Genomic DNA, 23,780 nt, shown 5'->3' on the forward strand with positions numbered 1-23,780 from the left:
ACCCAGGGAGGAGGATATCAGAGGTGGGTATTCAGCAGGTTCTGACCAGTTCTGGAGAATCGGTAGTGGAAATTTTGAGTAGTTTGGAGAACTGGTAAATGCCACCTCTGGCTGGCCTCGCCCTTATCTATTCTCGGCCTCCCGAGTCCCAGCTGATCGGGAGGGAATGGGGATTTTGCAGTAACCTTCCCCTGACACGTCCACCAAGCCCACAGAACAGGTAGTAAAAAAAAAAATGAAATTTCACCACTGGAGGACATTGAGTTGCCAATTCTGCAATCTTAGCATGTCAAAAACTAGGGTGGATTGTAAGTTATACATTGCTTTATAAGTTTATAAACAAATTGTAATAAAATTAGGTTGGACTGTGATTTCTAGTCCTGCTATAGGCATGAAAGCCGGCTGGGTGACTTTGAGCCAATCAAGCAGGAGAGGGAGAGTCCTAGTCCCGCCTTAGGCATGAAAGCCGGCTGGGTAACTTTGGGCCAATCACAAATGCAATCTTGTGATTCTATTATTCTTGCAAACAGATTTCAGTGAAGGAAGTGTGTTGGTGCTAACCTGCTCCACCAGAGGGCAGCAAAGCTTCCCTCTGGCCAAGGTTCAACTTTAGAAGCAGAACCAGAAAACCCAGGTAGTCGATGGCATAAGACTACGCAGGTGGACTTCAACTCCCAGAATTCAACCTTCAGTTCAGGAAGTTGAAGTCCATCCTTCTACAAGCTGCTGTAGTTGAGAAACTCTGTATATATTCCTATGGCCACAACTGGGGAAGGAAGGAAATGGGAGGGAGGAAGAAAGGAAAGAAGGAAGAGAAAGAAAGAAGGAAAGGAGGGAGAGAAGGAAAGAAAGAGAAAGAAGGAAGGAAGGGAGAGAAAGAAAGAAAATGGAGGGAGAGAGGGAAAGAAGGAAAGGAGGAGGAGAAGGAGGAAAGGAGGAAGGAAAGAAAGAGAAAGAAGGGAGAAAGAAAGAAAGAAAAATGGAGGGAGAGAAGAGGGAAAGAAGGGAAAGGAGGGAGGAAGGAAAGAGAGAGAGAAAGAAAGAAAGGAGGGGGAGAAGAAGGAAAGGAGGAAGGAAAGAAAGAGAAAGGAAGAAAAAAAGGGAGAGAAAGAAAGAAAAATGGAGGGAGAAGAGGGAAAGAAGGAAGGAAAGGAGGGAGGGAGGAAGGAAGGAAAGAGAGGGAAAGAAATGAGAGAGAGAAGGAAAGGAGGAAGGAAGGAAGAAAAGAAAATAAGAAAGGAAGAGAAAGAAGGAAGAGATTGAGAGAAAAAGAAAGAAAAGAGGAAGAGAAGAAGGAAAGGAGGGAGGAAGGAAGGAAGAAGGAAAGAAAATAAGAAAGAAAGAGAAAGAAGGTAGAGAGAGAGAAAGAGAAAGAGAAAGAGAAAGAGAAAGAGAAAGGAAGGAAGGAAGGAAGCAAGAATTAATTCCACGTAGAAGAAAAAGTTCTAACTGGCATAAACTGAATTTCCACCACGGCGGAATCTTTTTTTCTTTTAAAATAAAAAAACCCACCATTCCAAAACCCAGAAGAATAAATGAAGGGTTGGGGGGGGGGGGGCAAAGTGAGATCATGTCGGCCCAGTACCCACACTGAATTCCTCGCGGAAAAGCTTGTTGTCGTCCGCCATTCGCCGGTTAATGTCCTCCTCCAGTTTGTCCACAGGAAGAGGCGGGTACTTCCGGTTGGTGCTGGGAGAGCGGGCCAGCAGCGGCATGCTCTGCGGTTCTGCAGGACAGACGGGAGAGAAGCGGGTTGGTTGAGGAGACGCCGGCCGCAGAGGTCCAGGGGGGGGGGGGGCAATGGAGAGGGAAGGATGGGGGGGGGGAGAAGCAACAGCAGGCCCCTCCCCACTGACTACATTGAGCTTGTAAAATTAAAGGTGAAGGTTCCCCTCGCACATATGTGCCAGTCGTTCCCGACTCTAGGGGGCGGTGCTCCTCTCCGGTCCAAAGCCGAATGGGGGGCAGCGCTGGTTATGCGTGGGGTCGTGCGCATAGCATTATGGGTGTGGCAGGCCTGCACACGACCCCCCCACCCGTGCTCCCCCCCCATTTTTGGCACGGGAGCCCAAAAAGTTCGCCGTCACTGATTTAGACTCTCACGTTGGAAGGGGTCTAACTTGGCGAAAAACGAGATTTGAGGATTTCGAGCTGCCGACAACAAGAGAAGAGGAAAAAATCCAGACTCACCAATGTCATCTGTCCGTCCGTTGGACAAATGGAAGGAATTGGAATGGCTCCCCGCCTGTTTGTGTTTTTTGAACCTAGGAATAAAGGGGAAAAAAAAATCGGGAAATCAGCAAAGCTTCTCCAAAAAGGTCTCATTTTCTGCAGGAAGAATATCCAACGGGCTTGTCATCCTGACGCAATTTAACGAAGGTAGGTCCTCGGCTTACAACCATTGGTTTCGTGACTGTTCGACGTTACAACAGCACTGGGGGTGGGAGGAAGTGACTTGTAACTGTTTTTTCCACACTTACAACTGTCAGAGCGACCCCATGGTCACGTGATGAAAATTCGGACGCTGAGCAACTGGCTCGTATTTATGACGGTTACAATGTCCCTGTCAGGCCTGCAGCCATCTTTCCTTTTGGATCTTTGGCCTGCCACACTTTCTATTATTCTACTATGCCTTTTCTATGGTGGGAAAATGGGATTGTACAGAGTGAGATGAGAGGTAGCCATAACAACATTCTTTCTAGAAAGCCAAGGTCATCCTTTGTCTCTGCACCTCTCTGCACCTGACCAGAACTGGATGGGTGGGAGCTGCCAGCATGGCAGTGGGGAGATTGGACCATGGGATGGTCTGGTGGGTGTGGGGAGCAAGATCTTGAACTGGGTGGGGAAAACCGGGAAGCTTTCAGATCCGGGTTTTCCCAGATGTGCCAACATGGCTCTCTTCATCAATTGGGACTTTGAGCAATACTTTGCCTTGGACTCTGATTTAATTTTGGATGCTGTTTGTAACCCTGACAATCCCGGGAATCACGTGATCCCGTTTTTGGGACCTTGTGACAAACGAAGTCAATGGGGGGAGCCGGATTCACTTAACAACCGGGTGAGTAACTGTAGTAATTCACTTAGCAACGGTGGCAAGAAATGTTAAAAGTCAAAGATATGACTTAGCTGGCCATGTCGCAGATGTCAAACACATGACCGCAGGACGTTGCATCCGTCATAAATACGAGTCAGCTGCCAGCAATTTGAATTTTGATCATGTGACCACGGGGATGCTGCAATGGAACGGTCGTAAGCGTGAGAAACGGTCTTATGTTGCTTTTTAAAGTGCTGTTGCAACTTTGCACAGTCACTAAATGAACTATTAGAAGTCCAGGACTACGTAGATACATACATACAGTGGTGGGTTTCAAAGTTTTTTGGAACTTACTCTGTGGGTGTGGCCTCCTTTGTGGGAGTGGCTTGCTGGCCATGTGACCTGGTGGGAGTGGCTTGCCAGCCATGTGTTTTCTTTCTTTCTTTCTTTCTTTCTTTCTTTCTTTCTTTCTTTCTTTCTTACTTTTTCTTCTTTCTCTCTCTTTTCTTCCTTTTGTCTCTCTGTTCCTTTTTTTCTTTCATCTCTCTCTCACTCTTTTTCTTTTTTCTTTATTTATTTCTTCCTTTCTTTCTCTCTCTCCCTGTGTCAGTCTGTCTGTCTCGGGGGGGGGGCAGTGGTGGGTTTCAAAAAAAGTTTGGAACCTCTTCTGTAGGTGTGGCCTGCTTTCTGGGTCCACTGGTGGAACCTCTTCTAACCGGTTCAGTAGATTTGACAAACTGGTTCTACCGAATAGGTGCAAACTGGTAGGAACCCACCTCTGATACATACATACATACATGCATACATACATACATGCATACATACATGCATACATACATACGTGTGTGTGTGTTTTCCTTTCTTTATGCCTTTTCACACTTTTATCCCTATTCTCTATATACTCTTTTACCTTTTCTCAGCTTACATTGTTCTTTCAATCTGTACTCTTTGCAAAATGTAATAAAATTATTGGATACGAAAAAAGTAATATGCTGCAGCTACAGTTGGATTGCACCTACATGGCAGCCATGGGAGACAATGCGTGGCATAAGAACAAACCTACGTCAAAAGGGACAGAGAGGAATTAAAATGATATGAATAAAACAGTGTTTCTCAACCTTGGCAACTTGAAGATGTCCGGACTTCAACTCCCAGAATTCCCCAGCCAGCATTCGCTGGCTGGGGAATTCTGGAAGTTGAAGTCCGGACATCTTCAAGTTGCCAAGGTTGAGAAACACTGGAATAAAACAAGGCAAATTTCTGAATATTTAAGGGTTGAAGACTCAATCATTTCCTTATAAGCTGGTCTTCAAAGCAAGAGATTGTCCGTGAAGCGTGACCGGGCATAATTTGCGTGTTATCAACATGCAGCAACTGGCATTATCCTCATTTAAATATTCATGAAACCCCTGAATTTGTGCAACTCTGAAGTGGCACCACTCCCAGCTCCCAACGGCTATTCTGAAAACCATCTGCTCCTCAAGCAAGCTTGCAACAGATCGAATAGCAATAGCAATAGCAATAGCAGTAGACTTATATACCGCTTCATAGGCCTTTCAGGCCTCTCTAAGCGGTTTACAGAGAGTCAGCATATTGCCCCCAACAATCTGGGTCCTCATTTTACCCACCTCGGAAGGATGGAAGGCTGAGTCAACCCTGAGCCGGTGAGATTTGAACCGCTGACCTGCTGATCTAGCAGTAGCCTGCAGTGCTGCATTTAACCACTGCGCCACCTTGGCTCTCGAACATACAATACTTAAAAATACAGGTAGTCCTCGTTTTAACGACTGCTCGTTTTCAGTTTAAGGCCTGTTCACTGCACAGCTCATTGAACGACTGCCCAAAGTTACAACAGCATGAAAAAAAAACGTAACATAATCCCCAACTGCGGGGATTCACTGAATAACCGTGGCAAGGAAGGTGGGAAGGTAAAGGTTCCCCTCGCGCATATGTGTTAGCCCAGTGGTAGTCAACCTGGTCACCGTGACCCGTCAAAACCGCGGAGGACAAAAGCGCGCTCGACGAAAGCGCGCATTTGACGTCATCACAGCGCGCCGAAAAAAATTAAAAATTGAAATAAAAATAAAATTAAAGCAAGCCGATTCACATAAAGGTAAGGGTTAGGTTTAGGGTTAGGGTTAGGTTAAGGGTTAGGGTTAGGTTTAGAGCGTTAGGGTTACGTTTAGCGTTAGGTTAAGGGTTAGCGTTAGGTTTAGCGTTAGGTTAAGGGTTAGCGTTAGGTTAAGGGTTACGTTTAGGGTTAGATTTAGGGTTAGGTTAAGGGTTAGGTTTAGGGTTAGGTTTGGGGGGGTTAGGGTAAGGTTTTTGCTTTATTTTTACATTTTTCGATCACAGCGCGATGTTTTCGTCGCGCTGTGATGATGTCAAATGCGCGCTTTCGTCGAGCGCGATTTTGTCCTCCGCGATTCTGTGGTGGAACCCCTGGTCCCTACCGCCCACTAGTGGGCGTTTCAGCTTTCATGGTGGGCGGTGGGGGGTTCGCTGTAACTCTGCTTTATAAATTTTATAAAGTAAAGTTACTTCCCTACTTTATAAATCACCGTTACTGTGGAACCGGTGGGCGGTTAGAAAATTTTACTACTAACAGAGATACAAAAGTGGGTGGCAGGTATAAAAAGGTTGACTACCGCTGTGTTAGGTCGTTCCTGACTCTAGGGGGCGGTGTGCTCATCTCTGTTTCAAAGCCGAAGAGCCAGCGCTGTCCGAAGACGTCTCCGTGGTCACGTGGCCGGCATGACTCAATTCCCGAAGGCGCACCGAACGCTGTTCCCTTCCCACCAAAGGTGGTTCCTGTTTTTCTACTTGCATTTTTTTTACGTGCTTTCGAACGGCTAGGTTGGCAGAAGCCGGGACAAGTCACGGGAGCTCGCTCCGTTACGCGGCACTGGGGATTCGAACCGCCGAACTACCGGCCTTTCTGATCGACGAGCTCAGTTTCTTAGCCACGGAGCCACTGAATCCCTATAAGGAAAGTGGTAAGCTGGGGCAAAACTCATGGAAACAACGTCTCGCTCGACAACAGGAATCCTGGGCCAGTTGTTGCCTGTAGCTTTTCTTGTTTTGCAAAAGTTGCGAGGAGATGCGTTAGGTCGCCCGTTGGCATGTCCGCGGTCACGTTTAACGACACGTGGAGGAAATGTTCCCCGTGTGTGGGGTTTCGTTTCTCAAAACAAACGAGGCCTCGATTTACAGAAGGAGACAAAAAAAAAAAAGGCACTCCGCCCTTCCTGTCAATGGGTGGTTTTGTTCCGCAGCAAATTTTGTTTTTTCAAAATCCAGTTTTCGGTGCGTGGATAATTTCGGGTGACAGCACAATCATCCTTTTAACGATTCCTCGCAAGCGGGGACTCGAACCGTTTCCTGGTTCGAGCGGGGGGGGAGAGACGTTTTCATTCCTGGATTCTTGTGTCATTTGCAAGTGATTTTCATCTCGTCCTCCCCCCCGATCCTGTCTCGCTCCTCTTTTCATCCTCTGCTCCTAACAAGATGGCCAAGGACCTTTGTCCCTGATGACTTCAACGTTATTTTTGGAGCTGAAGAATGAGGGAGGGAGCTTGTGAGGTTAGACGTCATCTAACCTTTTCTGCATTTCGTTAGAGCGTAGTGTTTAAAAAAACAAACCCCGAAACCTGAATCTTTGTAAAGAATCAACAGACAAGCGAAGGCTTGTTTGCAGGAAAAAAAACCCAAATTGTTGTTATGAGGGTTCGTCACCCAATCAGCCAGATGTTCAGATTGTATTTGCCATTTTTTTTTTGTCTACCTCTGGAGTCCTTCCCGAGGACGTGGGATAAGCAGATGTTGATGTTTGGTGATGTTCTGACCGAGGCTTCCCAAGAGCAGGAAACAAACTTCTTGTCCCGACAAAAAAACCTTTTTATTAAATGGCTGTGAATTCTGCTCATTCGCATCCAGCAAAGTCTTTCAAGGGAGGATTTATGGTCACAGACCTTATCTGGCTTGGAGAGCTGCCAGGCTGATATCGGCTTCGCAAGAGCATGAAGCAAACTCCTTGTCCCCCCCCAAAAAACTGCCCCTTTTATTAATTGACTGTGAATTCTGCTCATTCGCATCCAGCAAAGTCTTTCAAGGGAGGATTTATGGTCACAGACCTTATCTGGCTTGGAGAGCTGCCAGGCTGATATCGGCTTCGCAAGAGCATGAAGCAAACTCCTTGTCCCCCCCCCAAAAAACTGCCCCTTTTATTAATTGACTGTGAATTCTGCTCATTCGCATCCAGCAAAGTCTTTCAAGGGAGGATTTACGGTCACAGACCTTATCTGGCTTGGAGAGCTGCCAGGCCAATATCTGCAAAACTTGGCAAGGAGTCTCGGAGAGTCATGAACCAATTAAGCAAACTCATTGTCTCCTGCAAACTCCACTCCCCTTTCGCTCCCCTTTTATTCCCCCCTGGGAGGGGCCATTCACTGTCCACCTGTGGCCTTACTTACTCCCAAGTCGACCCCTGTTCTTTAGCTCTTCCCTTCGTCTGGCAACTCTGCGCATGTGCATACTGGGAACAGGCTCCAGCTGTTCTTCTGCCTCACTGATGTCTGACTCCGAAGACAGCTGATAACTGGCAAATGGCTCTGTCCCCCTCTCTGCCTCCGACACAGAGCCCTCATCAGACCCTTCCCCAGACTCCAGGACTGGCCCAGGTTCCTCCCCAACCTCCTCACTGTCCAAATCTGCCTCAACACGTAGTGTTGAGAAATATCGTTGCAGGATGGAAGGTTTTCCAAGCCCTTTTGCAATTGCAGCTGGAGGAAAGGATGTGTCAGGCAGATGTTTAGGCTGGATACGGCATCGTTAGCCGCCTCTGGAGTCCTTCCCAAGGAACCTGAGATAGGGCGATGTGGATGTTTGATGGCTTTACAAACATCATCGCAGGATGGAAGCTGTTCCTAGCTCTCTGGGCACACTGAGAATATATCTGCTGAATGTAACTCTGAATTGGTGACAAGGGCATCCGGCCAGGAAACAGTCAGCTCCATTCCGTTGCCTCCTTAATTCCAGGTTGCTTCCCTCCTTGATTCGTTTCCAACCATTGCTTCTTGTCCTGCCTTCAAGGTGCTTTGGAGAATGAGACTTGGAAGGGACCTTTGAGGTCTTCTAGTCCTACCCCCTGCTCAAACAGGAGACCCTATACAATTGCAGGCAAATAGTTATCCCCTCTCTCCTTAAAAAACATCCAGTCTTGGGAGTATTCACAACTTCTTGTGGCAAGTTGTTCCACTGATTAATTGTTCTCAATGTCAGGAAATTTCTCCTCAGTTCTAAGTAGCTTCTCTCCTTGATTAGTTTCCATCCATTGCTTCTTGTTCTGCCCTCAGGTGCCTTGGAGAATAGTTTGACTCCCTCTCCTGTGTGGAAGGGTCTATCATATCCTGATATCATATCCCCTCTAGTCCTTCTTTTCATTAAATTAGACATACCCATAAGAAATCTTTTATATATATATATAACTATATATAAATAATCAGGCTAATATAACTGCCTGATATGTAATACAGCCCAGGTTCGATTCCCAGTAAGGGTATGGCTAGCTGATGAGAGCTAAATAGCTTGAAATAGATCTATACTAGTCTCCCTTTATTTATTTATCAGCACAAATGCAACACAAATGTAACAAAGGCAACAGTAAAAATTATGGCTTTCTGTCGTGATGGTCTCTTGTGATGAGCCGATAGACAGAGAAAGGAAGCAGTATGCTTCCTCCCATATTTGGGCATACCAGGGGTTGTGACACAATACATACCTATTTCCCTGACCTAGCTGATAAAGGAGGAGAGCCTGTGGCTTAGTGGCTAATATAACTGTGTAATGTGTAATACAGCCCAGGTTCGATTCCCAGTAAGTGTATGGCTAGCTGATGAGAGCTAAATAGCTTGAAATAGATCTATACTAGTCTCCCTTTATTTATTTATCAGCACAAATGCAACATATATACATACATACATACATACATACATACATACATACACATACACACACACACACACACATACAAACATGTGTCTGTGTGTTTGTGTGTGTATGGTCCAGCATAACTCTGGAATGCCTCGAGCAATTTCAACCAAACTTGGTACACAGATGACTTACTCTCTGGAAACAAATACTGTGGGGGTAAGACACCCCTAACACCCCTTGGGGTGTGTGTTCTGTTAAGATACAGCCTGTTGTGCCTGAAAATGGCTTCCACTGTACTGCCATAAAATGGCTTCTACTGTACAGCACAGTGGAGTTGCCATCGTAACGGCTTCACAGTCCTCCACAAGGAAGCTCCCTCTCTGGTAAGGGGGAAAATCCAACTTTAGAAATTATATTTGGACATTTTCCCCCTATAAAAAAGTACCTGGGCAAGTAAGTAAATGAATAAATCAAGCAGCCAGAAGGACGTTTTAGATTGATTATTGTGTATTTTCCGATCGTCTCCCGCAGCCCTACGGGGGGGGGAAGGCATACTAATGCAGTGCACTCACCTTAACATGTAGAGGACAATAATAATAAATACTATGACGAGCAGGGAGGAGAGGGCCACCATGACAGCGATGATGGGGGTCTCATCTGGAAGGGGGAGAGAAAACAGGAGAGATTTCAGGGGATCCGTTTTGGCTTAGCCAATGGGGACAGGGAGCGTTTCAAAGCTCCTCCATTCGGCCCCCGAAAGCTGGGCGAACATTGGGAGATGGGACAGAAAAACTCTAAAGTGATTTGAAAAGAAAAGCCAATTTTTTTACTCGCGCCCGTCAATGCGTTCTGAAAAACCACACGCTCTGGCAGCCTGGGTTTCATGGCAACGGGAGCCAAGTTGGCCTCGTGGTTAAGGCTAGAAAGCGGAAGGCCCTGAATTCACCTTAGGCGTACAAGCCGGCTGGGTGACTTTGGGCTACTCACTAGGAGACGGTAAGTTCTAGTTCCGCCTTAGACATTAAAGCCAACTGGGTGACTTTGGGTCAAATACCGGGAGATGGTGAGTTCTAGTCCTGCCTTAGAAATGAAAGTCAACTGGGTGACTTTGGGCCAATCACCAGAAACAGTGAGTTCTAGTTCCGCCTTAGACATGAAAGCCAGCTGGGTGACTTTGGGCCACTCACTAGGAGACGGTGAGTTCTAGTCCTGCTTTAAGCATGAAAGCCGGCTGGGTGACTTTGAGTCAATCACTGGGAGATGGTGAGTTCTAGTTCTGCCTTAGACATGAAAGCCAGCTGGGTGACTTTGGGTCAATCACTAGGAGACGGTGAGTTCTAGTCCTGCTTTAGGCATGAAAGCCGGCTGTGTGACTTTGAGTCAATCATCGGGAGACTGTGTGTTCTAGTCCCGCCTTAGGCATGAAAGCCAACTGGGTGACTTTGGGCCAATCAACCAGGAGACGGTGAGTTCTAGTCCCACCTTAGGCATGAAAGCCAGCTGGGTGACTTTGGGTCAAATACCGGGAGACGGTGAGTTCTAGTCCCACCTTAGACATGAAAGCCAACTGGGTGACTTTGGGTCAAATACCGGGAGACGGTGAGTTCTAGTCCCGCCTTAGGCATGAAAGCCAGCTGGGTGAGCCTCTTCCTCAGACCAACCCGCCTCACAGGGAAAATGTCGTGGGGGAAAATAGGAGGAGGAAGGTGCAGTGATACGTTTGCCTTTTTGAATGATTTGTAAAAATAATAAAAATAGGTTAAACAAATAAATATAACAATGGGATGGTACATGCAGTCCTCACTTTACAACCATTCATGCGCCCCTCAATTTCTCAATTAGCAACCCACATTCTGGGCTCAAACTGTAGTCGTAAATTGAGGGCTGGCTGTTTTCCAACATTTAGGATAAAAACAGGACCTTTGACCAAAAGATTCACAATATATTTGCCGAAGTGGAGCTTTAAGAGCTTACCTCGCCGAGGATCGGAGTCACCTGAATAAATTCAAAAAAGAAAAGAAAAACGTTAGAATACATTCCTACCTCCCATGGCGGCTAATCAAACCAGGATTAACTAGAAGGGAAGCTCAAAAAAGCAGCAATTGGCTATTTAGCCTTTCTCGTATTTGTAGAGCTGAAAGGCGAGATTCGTCTTGTGCGGGGTGTGAAACTCAACACCCCTCAAGGCCAGATCCTGCCCACAGGGTGCCTAAATCTAGGGCCACAGGACAGCCCTGGAAACAGCGAAGGATCGGCCTGTGGCCCCTCTGCCAGCAAAAATGGCCAAAGAGCCAGCGCTGTCCGAAGACGTCTCCGTGGTCATGTGGCCGGCATGACTAAACACCGAAGGCGCACGGAACGCTGTTCCCTTCCCACCAAAGGTGGTTCCTATTTTTCTACTTGCATTTTTTACCTGCTTTCGAACTGCTAGGTTGGCAGAAGCTGGGACAAGTCACGGGAGCTCACTCCTTTACGCGGCGCTGGGGATTCGAACCGCCAAACTGCCGACCTTTCTGATCGACAAGCTCAGCATCTTAGCCACTGAGCCACCACGTCCCTAGTTGATTTACACCTCTTTTTTTGCAAGGGCTACATAATCCGTTGTGTTAACTGCCTGCGGTAACTCTTTAACATCGTTCTCCTCCGAGTAAGTCACTCCACGCTATCTCAAAACCGCAGCAGATATGAAATTAAAACTTCTCGCCCCCAGGTTAAATGGAACTGGATTATCTGCCGGAAAATATTATCTGGAAATTCTTTTGAAACCCCTTTGCGGTTTTTCACGAGCCTAAATAGTTGCCACACTCAGCAAATGCGTATGACTTATCTAACTCAAGCACATTTATCTGCTAGGCAAAATACAGCAGTGTCAACATCTGGAATATCTTCATTAGTTTCACACCTGTCCATGTTATCTCCTGGGCTTATTACCGTATTTTTCAGAGTATAAGACGCACCGGAGTGTAAGACACACCAAGGTTTTGAAGAGGCAAATTTTAAAAAAAAGTAGGTAGGTAGATAGAGGGATAGAGAGAGAGAGAGAGAGAGAGAGAGAGAGAGAGAAATATAGTAGGGGAAGAGGGAGAGAGAATAGTTAGGTAGGTAGGTAGATAAAGGGATAGAGAGAGAGAAATAAAGAGAGAAATACAGTAGGTAGGTAGGGGGAGAAAGAGTGTGTAGGTAAGGTTGGTAGGTAGAGGGATAGAGAGAAAGAAATAGAAAGAGATAGAAAGAGAGAAATACACTAGATAGGTAGGGAGAGAGAGAGAGTAGGTAGGTTGGTAGGTAGAGGGATAGAGAGAAATAAATAAAAAGAGATAGAAAGAGAGAAATGCACTAGATAGGTAGGGAGAGAGAGAGTAGGTAGGTAGGTAGGTAGGTAGAGGGATAGAAAGAGAAATAGAGAGAGAGAAATACAGTAGGTAGGGAGGGAGAGAGAGTGTGTAGGTTGGTAGGTAGAGGGATAGGGAGAAAAAAATAAAGAGATAGAAAGAGAGAAATACAGTAGATAAGAAGGGAGAGAGAGTGAGTAGTTAGGTAGGTAGGTAGATAAAAGGATAGAGAGAGAGAAATAGAGAGAGAAATACAGTAGGTAGGTAGGGGGAGAAAGAGTGTGTAAGTAGGTTGGTAGGTAGAGGAATAAAGAGAAAGAAATAAAAAGAGATAGAAAGAGAGAAATACAGTAGGTAGATAGGGAGAGAGAGTGTGTAGGTAGGTAGGTAGGTAGAGGGATAGAGTGGGAGAGAGAAATATAGTGGGGAGGGAGGGAGAGGGAGTAGTTAGGTAGGTAGATAGATAAAGGGATAGAGTGAGAGAGAGACATAAATAGATAGATAACTGTTTCTGCTGGCATTGCACCTGATCAATGTAATTCTTATCAATCAGTTAAAGAGCTTTCCAAAAGGGGGAAAAAAAGTTTTTGCACTCTGCAAACCTCCCCAAAATGGCCCATTTTTCGCGAAAACGCTTCCCCCCCTTTTAAAAATGCATGAATAGCCTTGGGAGGCTTGCAGAATGCTCCTGGGGGGGTGGGGATGAGCAAAAAACGGGCCGTTTTTGGCTCATTTCTGCCCTCCCCAGCCCCCAGGAGCTCTCTGAAAGCCTCCATAAGGCTCTGCACGGCCATTTTGGTGAAGGGGGCGGGGCTTCAGGAGGCAAAAAAATGCTGTATTCGATGTATAAGACGCACCCAGATTTTCACCCTCTTTTTTGGGGAAAAAGGGTGCGTCTTATACTCTGAAAAATACGGTACTTTGAAACTTGAGGAGCAAAAGGAAATTTAATATGTGAAATGGGAGGTGATCATATCATTCCTATTGGAATTCAACTTTAAAAAAATCAGGTGAGACAGTCCTCAGCTTATGACAAGGGAGCCCAAAATTAGGTTGCTCAGCGAGACGTTTGGATCAGTGAGTTTTGCCCCATTTTTGCGACCTTCCTTGCCACAGTTGTTAAGTGAATAGCTGCACTTCTTAATTCAGCAAGACAGGTTAAGTGAATCGGGCTTCCCCATCGACTTTGCTTGTTAGACGGTCACTAAAGGGGGACAAATGACCCCAGGACACTGCAACCGTCGTAAGTACGAGTCAGTTGCCAGCTATTTGAATATCGACCACATCGACATAGGGATGCTGCGGTGGTCATTAAATGGGGAAAATAGTCGTGATTCACTTTTTTTTCAGTGCCGTTGTAACTTTGAACGGTCCCTAAGCAAACTGTTGTAAACTGAGGACTAAATGTACAGGCCTTTCTGTAGTTTCTAGCAAACATTTACGATTGCAAAAGAACCTTTATACCCCTCCTTCTGTAGCCTTGACTGCGACTTTGCCCTGGCCTTGTTTGTGGCGATCAAAAATGCCCCCAAGGTCAAAAGATATAATATTGGTTTTAAAAGGTCAAAGTTTTAAAGGACGAGAATCTCTCAATCAAACAGAAAGGGAAGATGGATGATAGATAGATAGATAGATAGATAGATAGATAGATAGATAGATAGATAGATGATTGATAGATAGATAGATAGATAGATAGATAGATAGATAGATATGTATTTAAAGTCTGATTTAAAGATCAGACTCCCCTGATAAGGAGAAGGACCTTGTGGCTTAGTGGTTAACACATCTGCCTAAGATGCAATACAGCACAGGTTCTAATCCCAGTAAGGGTATGGCTAGCTCAGTGTTTTTCAACCACTGTGCCGTGGCACACTAGTGTGCCGTGACATAGTGTAAGGTGTGCCGTGGGAAAAACACTTTATATATAGTCAATATAGGCACAGAGTTAAAATTTTTTAACATTTTCTAATGGTGGTGTGCCTTGTGATTTTTTTCATGAAAAAAGTGTGCCTTTGCACAAAAAAGGTTGAAAAACACTGGGCTAGCTGATGAGAGCTAAATAGCTTGAAATAGATCTATACTAGTCTCCCTTTATTTATTTATCAGCACAAATACAACACATAGATATAGACATATATAGCATAATGTGCTTACCAGCATGTCCTGTGATCTCAGCTATAAGTAGAAAGCACACAAATAGAGCATTAGTAAATGATCTCCAAAATTCAACATCATTTCTCTAGTCTTTTGCGGCTCCGTGTTACTAACTAAACCAACTGCAGTGGTTCACTTAATAACAGAGGCAAAAAGGGTCGTCAAATGGGGCAAACTCATTTAACAAATGTCTCGCTTAACAAGAGAAATGTTGGGCTCAATTTTGGTTGTATATAAATAGATAGACTGGTAGATAGATAGATAGATAGATAGATAGATAGATAGATAGATAGATAGATAGATAGATAGATAGATAGATAGATAGATAGAAAGATAGATAGATAGATAGATAGATAGATAGACAGACAGAAAGAAAGAGAGAGAGGGACAGATATAGATAGATAGACTGAGAGAGAGAGACAAATAGAGATAGATAGATAGACCGACCAACAGAGAGACAGATATAGATTAGATAGATAGATAGATAGATAGATAGATAGATAGATAGATAGATAGATAGATAGATAGATAGACAGACAGATAAAGAGAGACATAGAGTGTGACAGATATAAATAGATAGACTGGTAGATAGATAGATAGATAGATAGATAGAAAGATAGATAGATAGATAGATAGATAGATAGATAGATAGATAGATAGATAGATAGATAGATAGACAGACAGACAGACAGAAAGAAAGAGAGAGAGGGACAGATATAGATAGATAGACTGAGAGAGAGAGACAAATAGAGATAGATAGATAGACCGACCAACAGAGAGACAGATATAGATTAGATAGATAGATAGATAGCTAGATAGATAGATAGATAGATAGATAGACAGACAGACAGACAGATAAAGAGAGACATAGAGTGTGACAGATATAAATAGATAGACTGGTAGATAGATAGATAGATAGATAGATAGATAGATAGATAGATAGATAGATAGATAGATAGATAGATAGATAGATAGATAGAGACAGACAGACAGACAGAAAGAAAGAAAGAAAGAAAGAGAGGGACAGATATAGATAGATAGACTGAGAGAGAGAGACAAATAGAGATAGATAGATAGACTGACCAACAGAGAGACAGATAGAGATAGAGATAGATTAGATAGATAGATAGATAGATAGATAGATAGATAGATAGATAGATAGATAGATAGATAGATAGATAGATAGATAGACTGACAGACAGAAAGACAGAGTGATAGACAGAGAAATAGACAGGTATATAGAGATAGATAGGCAAACAGATAGATAAAAGATAGATATAGATATTAAATATAATAAACTTAGTAAATAAGCCATTCCATACTTGCAGTGTTGAAGGCTTGCGATGTCGCTAGTGCACTTGTGAAGTTGGCCTCCACCGTCGTCAACGTTTTATCCGTTGCGGTGACGTTGGGAGGAGATTCGGTGGCATTCGGTGGAAGGGTGGTGGGCCCAGGCGTGGGCCGCAGAGTCTTGTGCGAAGTCGTGGCCACGGCCACGCCGGGCACAGTGACGGTAACGTTGGTGGTTGTGGTTTCTGGCACTTGGGGAGGCAGGTGGCTTGGTGCCACGGTTGGTGCCACGGTTGGTGAGGTGGTCGGCCTCTTCATTGACGTGGTGGGCTTTGCACTCGTCGCCTGCGTGGTGGCAGTTTTCAGTAAACTGGTGGTGGGCAAGGGACTCTCCGTCGGCGGATGTACTAGGAAGGACGGAGCAAAAAGATAAATAAAGACATTTTCAAGATGTGCTGCTTTTATTCTCTCCTGCAATGCGTAAAGATTTATTTTAAGGAACCAAAGTAAACATATTTTACCACGATGTAGAAAAGATGTGGAGACTCTAGAAAGAGTGCAGAGAAGAGCAAGAAAGAGGATTAGGGGACTGGAGGCTAAAACATACGAAGAACGGTTGCAGGAACTGGGTATGTCTAGTTCAATGAAAAGAAGGTTTTCTAGTCCAACCCCCTGCCTAGGCAGGAAATCCTACGCCACTTCAGACAAATGGCTATCCAACATCTTCTTCAAGACTTTTAGTGTTGGAGCATTCACAACTTCTGGAGGCAAGGAGTTCCACTGATTAATTGTTCTAACTGTCAGGAAATTTCTCCTTATTTCTAAGTTGCTTCTCTCCTTGATTAGTTTCCACCCATTGCTTCTTGTTCTACCTTCGGGTACCTTGGAGAATAGCTTGATTGCCTCTTCTTTGTGGCAGCCCCTGAGATATTGGAAGATGCTATCCTGTCTCCCCTGGTCCTTCTTATCATTAAACTAGACATACCCAGTTCCTGCAACCGTTCTTCATATGTTTTAGCCTCCAGTCCCCTAATCCTCTTTCTTGCTCTTCTCTGCACTCTTTTCTAGTCTCCACATCTTTTCTACATCGTGGCGACCAAAACTGGATGCCGTATTTCAAGTGTGGCCTCGCCAAGGCCTTATAAAGTGGTATTAAGACTTGATCTTGATTCTCTCCCTCTGTTGATGCAGCCTAGAACTGTGTTGGCTTTTTTGGCAGCTGCTGCCCACGGCTGGCTCCTATTTAAATGGTTCTCCACTAAGACTCCAAGATCCCTCTGATGTATTGCCTCCGCCCACCAGGTGCCGATCTACAACTCGATGGCGGCTGGCAACATGCGGGAGGGGACTGTGGCAGGTAACTCACCTGAAGTTATATTGGCAACACCTAGGTATGTTAAGCAGCTGCTGAATAGGATAACAAGGAAGCATAAACCCATATTGGCCTGTAAAACAAAACAGAAAAAAAATCTTTTGTTAGCGGTCCAGGAAGAAATAATTCCCACACCTTAAAAAGTTACTCAGGAGTCATCAGCAATTAAAACTGAACACAATGTCTTAAAGGAAATGGTTATAAAATCATCTTTAATATAAAAGGAATGAAACGGTTATAAAATCATTTTCAGTAAAATCATCTCAATTGTGGTCCTAAGTTGAGGATGATGTAGAGATATGTAGCAAGCCCCACACTTATCCACACGGATGATGTTACCTAGTTGGGTAATGAAAAGTCTACCAGAAAACCCCCAAGCTCAGAAAGCACTAAGGACCCCACACTTCTCTTCCTCTCTTCTTCTTCGTCCCTGCAGAACCCCACTCCCTTCTAGCACTGATAATGCTACCTAGTTGGGTCATGAAACGTCTGCAAGAAAACCACCAAGCTCAGAGAGCACCAAGGATCTCCCAGTCCTCCTCCTCCTCCTCCTCCTCCTCCTCCTCCTCCTCCCCTCCTCCTCTCCACAAACCCCACTCCCTTCTAGCACTGATGATGCTACCTAGTTGGGTCATGAAACGTCTACAAGAAAACCACCAAGCTCAGAGAGCACCAAGGATCTCCCAGTCCTCCTCCTCCTCCTCCTCCTCCTCCTCCTCCTCCTCCTCCTCCTCCTCCTCCTCCTCCTCCTCCTCCTCCTCCTCCTCCTCCTCCTCCTCCTCCTCCTCTCCACAAACCCCACTCCCTTCCAGCACTGATAATGCTACCTAGTTGGGTCATGAGACGTCTGCAAGAAAACCACCAAGCTCAGAGAGCACCAAGGATCTCCCAGTTCAACTACAAGTATTTTCAACTACTTTAAAAAAAAAAACAACTTTAAATCATGCAAATGTGGTTGCTTTAGGCCATGTTTTGTCCTCTGATGCTGGCTTCCTTTGCAAATGAAATGATGATGTTGGATAGCCATTTGTCTGAAACGGTACAGGGTTTCCTGCCTAGGCAGGGGGTTGGACTAGAAGACCTCCAAGGTCCCTTCCAACTCTGCTGTTGTAGTGCATTGAATGTTTTCCTTGGGTTAAATAATAATAAACAGTATCGAAATGTATTAATAATATCAATACATATTAATTAAGAGTTGTCCAAGTGAGTAAGTGAGGGAACTCAGAGCTCTTCATCTGAGCATAACAAATGTTCTTATTTGGTATTATTTATCCTCTAAAATTCCTGGCCCAAAGGCTGCTGTTTCCCAATCCTTATATAAGCAGCTAAAATATTTCCCATTTTCTATCATCAGGTGCCAAAATTATTTTCACTCCAACCATCTACTCACTAAAACAAACCTCCCCCCCCCATCATGATAGGTGGAGAACGAGGGCAATTACATTAAAAACAGGAACTTTATGTCCATACAGGTAGTCCATTTAGTGACCGTTCAAAGTTACTTCTATGAAAAAAAGTGACTTATGACCGTTTTTTTCACTTTTATGACTGTTGCAGTATCCCCATGGTCACATGATCAAAATTCAGAGGCTTGGTACAACTGACTCGTCTTTACGACAGTTGCAGTGACCTGGGCTCATGGGATCAGCCCTTGTGATCTTCTGACAAGAAAAAAAAAAATCACCGGGGACTCCGGATTCACTTAACAACCTTGTGACTAGCTTAACAACTGCAATGATTCACTTAACAACCTTGTGACTAGCTTAACAACTGCAATGATTCACTTTACAACGTGTGACTAGTTTAACAACTGCAATGATTCACTTTACAACACGTGACTGGCTTAAAAACTGCAATGATTCACTTTACAACATGTGCCTAGCTTAACAATTGCAATGATTCACTTAACAACCATGTGACTAGTTTAACAACTGCAATGATTCACTTTACAACATGTGACTAGCTTGACAAGTGCAATGATTCACTTAACAAATGTGTGACTAGCTTAACAACTGCAATGATTCATTTAACAACCGTGTGACTAGCTTAACAACTGCAATGATTCGCTTAACAACCATGGCATGAAAAGTCGTAAAGTGGGGCAAACTCAGTTAACAAATGTTTCACTTAGCAATGTAACGTTTGGGCTCAATTGTGGTCGTAACCCGAGGACTATCTGTACATTTCATTTGGCTATTTAAAGGAAGGAAGGTAATCAGGAGTAGAGATAAAAAGGGGCCCCCGGATGAAAATCATCATAGTGAGATATAAATTTAAAACAAACAAAACATATAATTGCCGTACACCAAGGAGACACACAACTGATAGAACATGATTACAGAATTGACCGACAATTCACTTAGTGACCATTCAAAGTTATAACGGCATTGAGAAAAATGACTTGTGATCGTTTTTGCCACATTCACGACCGTTGCAGCATCAACACGATGAAATTCAGACACCTGGACACTGACTCATGTTTATGACAATCACAGCGTCCCGGGGTCATGTGGTTTCCCTTAGCGACCTTTTGCCGGACAAAGTCAACGGGGAAGCCCAGATTCACTTAACAACCGTGTTACGAACTTATCAAACTGCGGTGATTCACTTAATAACTGTGGCCAGAAAGGCAAACAAGTCTTCAACTTTGTCCCTTTATTTATACATCAGCGATGAAAAACCAACGCTTCTTTTTTAGTGGGTTTGAAACATGCTCTTTCTACTGAGAATGATTTAACAGAGTTTCCGGGTCCATTCGTGTAAAAACGGGCTGAAAACACCCTATTTTTGGCATTTTTACATGTGTAAACTATTGGGAAGTGGTAGGAGAATGAAATTTTATATTTGAAAACCTTGTGTTACTAGGTTATTACGCAGAAAGTTTCACGTTTATCATACCTTTCCTTCCGGAGATATAAAAAGCCAAGCTTTAACCTTTTTTTTTTTGGAGCCGCAATAATTTTGGCCACTTTTGCTCCAGCTTATCTAAATGGAGATCGCTCATAAGAATGTTTTTATTATTTTGTTTAATAGAGCACAACAAGTTGCGCAAAATGGCCAAGTTTTGTTTCTCTCGACAAAATATATTACGTCCCCAAAGTTGCTGAAACCTCAGAGTCATACTGTCGAAGGCTGCGGTACGGGATCAAACAAATGACTGCTGTATTTTTCGGAGTATAAGACGCACCCCCCCCCCTAAAAGAGGATGAAAATTTGGGTGCGCCATACACCGAATGTAGCCCCGCCCACCCGCCGGCTCCCACTCTTTGGCCTCTGCCTCCCAGCAATTTACCTCCTTGCAGCAAACGGGGAAAATGGGGCTTGTGGAGGCTGCAATAGGCTATGGCAATCCCTGCAGCCTGAAACAGCTGATGATCGGAGTCGCACTTAAACTGAAAGTGAAACTTGCTGTTTGCTGCAAGGAGGCAAATTGCTGGGAGGCAGAAGCAGATTTTTTTTTCTTATGCTAATCAGGCTGTTTGCTGTTTTCTGCAAGGAGGCAAGTCAATAACTATAAATGCCTATAGAATGTTCAAATTATTAAGACTTATTTTTTAAAGACTGCTTTATTCTTGTTCTAGGCAGCTTAACAAAATGAAGAAGCTTTTTAGAATAAATTCTTGATATGAAGAGGCCCAGTGCTATTGTATATTCTTTTAAACAGCAGAGAATAAGATATTCTTCCAGAAAGCCACATCAATTTTAGCCGCATCTGTACATGTATAGTCTGAAATGTAACACCTCAAACAGTGTATATCGCCTGTACTGTTTGCTGTTTGCTGCAAGGAGGCAAATTGCTAGGAGGCAAGAGGCAGAATTTCCTCCCCTTGTTTTCCTACCCAAAAGCTAGGTGCGTCTTATACTTTGGAGCGCCTTATACTCCGAAAAATACGGCATATCTCTATTGTATCGGCATACGTAACACTTTACCAATGTTCACACCAAATTTCATCAAAATCCATGATGATCGAGCGGAGCACTTTTCTGAAATCAAACCACTTGACATGGAACGACCCCCCCCACTACGGCAAAACTCACTTAACCAGTGTGTCTCACTTAAAAACAGACATTTTGGGCTCACTTGTGGTCGTAAGTCGAGGACGACCTCGGCTACCAATAGGGGAGAAAATTTGAAATGAGGGCCAAACAGCCCATTACCGTCTAATTAGGAAATAGAAGCTGATCTCCTTTTTCAGACTTTCCTGCTGAGATCATAGGATTGGTTCAGAAACTTAAAAGAGCAAAATAGTGTATATCTCAAATTTCAGAAGATTTGTTGGGAAACCGCTGCGGGGGTGGGATTCAACATCCCTCCGAACGAATTCGATTCTTCATAGACTTTAAAGAGCTTATTAATATATCAAGCTCCAGAGACTCACAGTCGAAAGAGTGGAAATGCTCTTTAGAACAGTGAAGGAGAAATCTCTTTGAACAAATAACACTAGTTTTGTGCGTTAAACTTTCTTCCTCTCTGCACGTATAGAGGACGGCCAGAACTGAAGGCTTAATTTTAATACGAATGATTCAAAACACGTCAGGAAATACGTTGGACGTATAGTCGGAGTTTACGTCCCCTTTATGAGCAAGAAAAAGCTGGAGTTTAAAATTCTCAAAGTTTAAAATTCTCAAAGTTCGAGGGCCTCTGGGGGGGGGGGGGAGAGGCTGTTTTCGCCCTCCCCAGGCTCCTATAAAGCCTCTGGAGCCTGGGGAGGGCGAAAAAAGCATGCCAAAAATGAGGGGGGGGACGCTCATCATGAATGCATACACACTGGGGGTCTTGCATTGCATTATGGGTGTGGAACGCCTGCGCACGACCCCCCTGCGCTCCCCCCCCGCTTTTGGCACGCGAACCAAAAAAGGTTTGCCATCACTGCGCTAATGGGATATTTTTCTAACAAAAAAAGAGACAAAAATATAAATATTACAGTTCTTTGTGATACTAATTGTATGCATTGCTAAATTAGTAGAGACCATCCAATAACCCAGTGTTGCCTGGGTAATACAATACAATACAATAGCAGAGTTGGAAGGGACCTTGGAGGTCTTCTAGTCCAACCCTCTGCCTAGGCAGGAAACCCTATACCGTTTCAGACAAATGGCTCTCCAACATCTTCTTAAAGACTTCCAGTGTTGGGGCATTCACACCTTCTGGAGGCAACTTCTGTTCCACTGATTAATGGTTCTAACTGTCAGGAAATTTCTCCTGAGTTCTAAGTTGCTTCTCTCCTTGATTAGTTTCCACCCATTGCTTCTTGTTCTACACTCAGGTCCCCTGGAGAATAGCTTGAGATACTGGAACACTGCTATCATGTCTCCCCTGGTCCTTCTTTTCATTCAACTAGACATGCCCAGTTCCTGCAACCGTTCTTCATATGTTTTAGCCTCCAATCCCCTCATCATCTTTGTTGCTCTTCTCTGCACTCTTTCTAGAGTTTCCACATCTTTTCTACATCGTGGCAACCAAAACTGAATGCAGTATGCGGTATTTATTTATAGGGGGAAAATGTCCGGACCAAACGTAATTTCTAGTGTTGGATTTCGATCCTTACCAGAGGGAGCCCCCTTGTGGAGTACTGTGAAGCCGTTACCATGGCAACTCCGCTGTGCTGTACAGTAGAATCCATTTTACGGCAGTACAGTAGAAGCCATTTAAAGGCACAACAGGCTGTATCGTAACAGAACACACACTCTGAGGGGCGTTATGGGTGTCTTACCCCCACAGTATTTGTCTCCAGAGAGTAAGTAATCTGTGTACCAAATTTGGTTGTAATGGCTCGAGGCATTCTAGAGTTACACTGGAACATATATATATACACACACACAGCCATTTTTATATATATAGATTATAAAGCACCTGATCAAATAAATAAAAATCTTAATTGGTTAGGAATCCACAATAAAGGAATCAAAACAATCCCCAAAACAATCAAAGTTAGCACAATATTAGGATAAATCATAATGACAATGTAGGTAGTCCTTGAGTTCCAACCGCAATTGAGCCCAAATTTCCACTGATACGCAGGTTAGGTGAGTTTTGCCTCGTTTTAGAACCTTTCTTGCCACTGTTGTTAAGTGAATCACTGCAGTTGTTAAGTTAAGCAATGCCGTTGTTAAGTGAATCTGGCGTCCCCCTTGATTTTGCTTGTCGGAAGGTTGCAACGCCGAGACATTGCAACTGTCATAAATATGAGTTGCCAAGCTTCTGGATTTTGACCACGTGACCCTGGGGATGCTGCCATGGTCGTTAAGTGGGAAAAATGGTCGTTAAGTCCCTTTTTTTCAGGGCTGTTGTAACTTTGAAAGGTTGTCATGTGAAAGGCTGATATGTACATCAAATTTTCAGAGCCAAAGATGCAAATGTTTCTTTCTTTCTTTCCTTCCTTCCTTCCTTCCTTCCTTCCTTCCTTCCTTCCTTCCCTCCCTATCTATCTATCTATCTATCTATCTATCTATCATCACCTATCTATCTATCACCTATCTATATCTATCTATCTATCTATCTATCTATCTATCTATCTATCTATCTATCTATCTATCTATCTATCTATCTATCTATCCATCCATCCATCCATCCATCCATCCATCCATCCATCCATCCATCCATACATACATACATACATACATACATACATACATACATACACACACATATACACATGCCTTAAAA

The 23,780-nt window shown here is 44.0% G+C and overlaps 1 protein-coding gene across 2 annotated transcripts in view; it reads right to left on the reverse strand.

Moving 5' to 3' along the window:
- Positions 1 to 23,780, reverse strand: part of PTPRA (protein tyrosine phosphatase receptor type A) — a 106,781-nt gene that overhangs the window by 22,038 nt on the left and 60,963 nt on the right. Inside the window, exons 3-9 of one of the 2 annotated variants that reach the window (XM_087723932.1) lie at positions 17,108 to 17,186; positions 15,774 to 16,148; positions 14,452 to 14,472; positions 10,940 to 10,960; positions 9,538 to 9,622; positions 2,191 to 2,264; positions 1,590 to 1,726 (exon numbers count right to left, since the gene is read on the reverse strand). In XM_087723932.1, the coding sequence (XP_087580058.1) occupies positions 1,590 to 1,726; positions 2,191 to 2,264; positions 9,538 to 9,622; positions 10,940 to 10,960; positions 14,452 to 14,472; positions 15,774 to 16,148; positions 17,108 to 17,180 (786 nt within the window). In that variant the 5' untranslated portion in view covers positions 17,181 to 17,186. The remainder of the gene's footprint in view (positions 1 to 1,589; positions 1,727 to 2,190; positions 2,265 to 9,537; positions 9,623 to 10,939; positions 10,961 to 14,451; positions 14,473 to 15,773; positions 16,149 to 17,107; positions 17,187 to 23,780) is intronic. The other variant, XM_087723933.1, reaches the window with a different exon arrangement.

This window comes from Thamnophis sirtalis, unplaced genomic scaffold (genome assembly GCF_051295495.1).
Source record: "Thamnophis sirtalis isolate CommonGarterSnake01/CBP01778 unplaced genomic scaffold, rThaSir2_p1.2 scaffold_10, whole genome shotgun sequence".
In the NCBI taxonomy this organism is placed as follows: domain Eukaryota; kingdom Metazoa; phylum Chordata; class Lepidosauria; order Squamata; family Natricidae; genus Thamnophis; species Thamnophis sirtalis.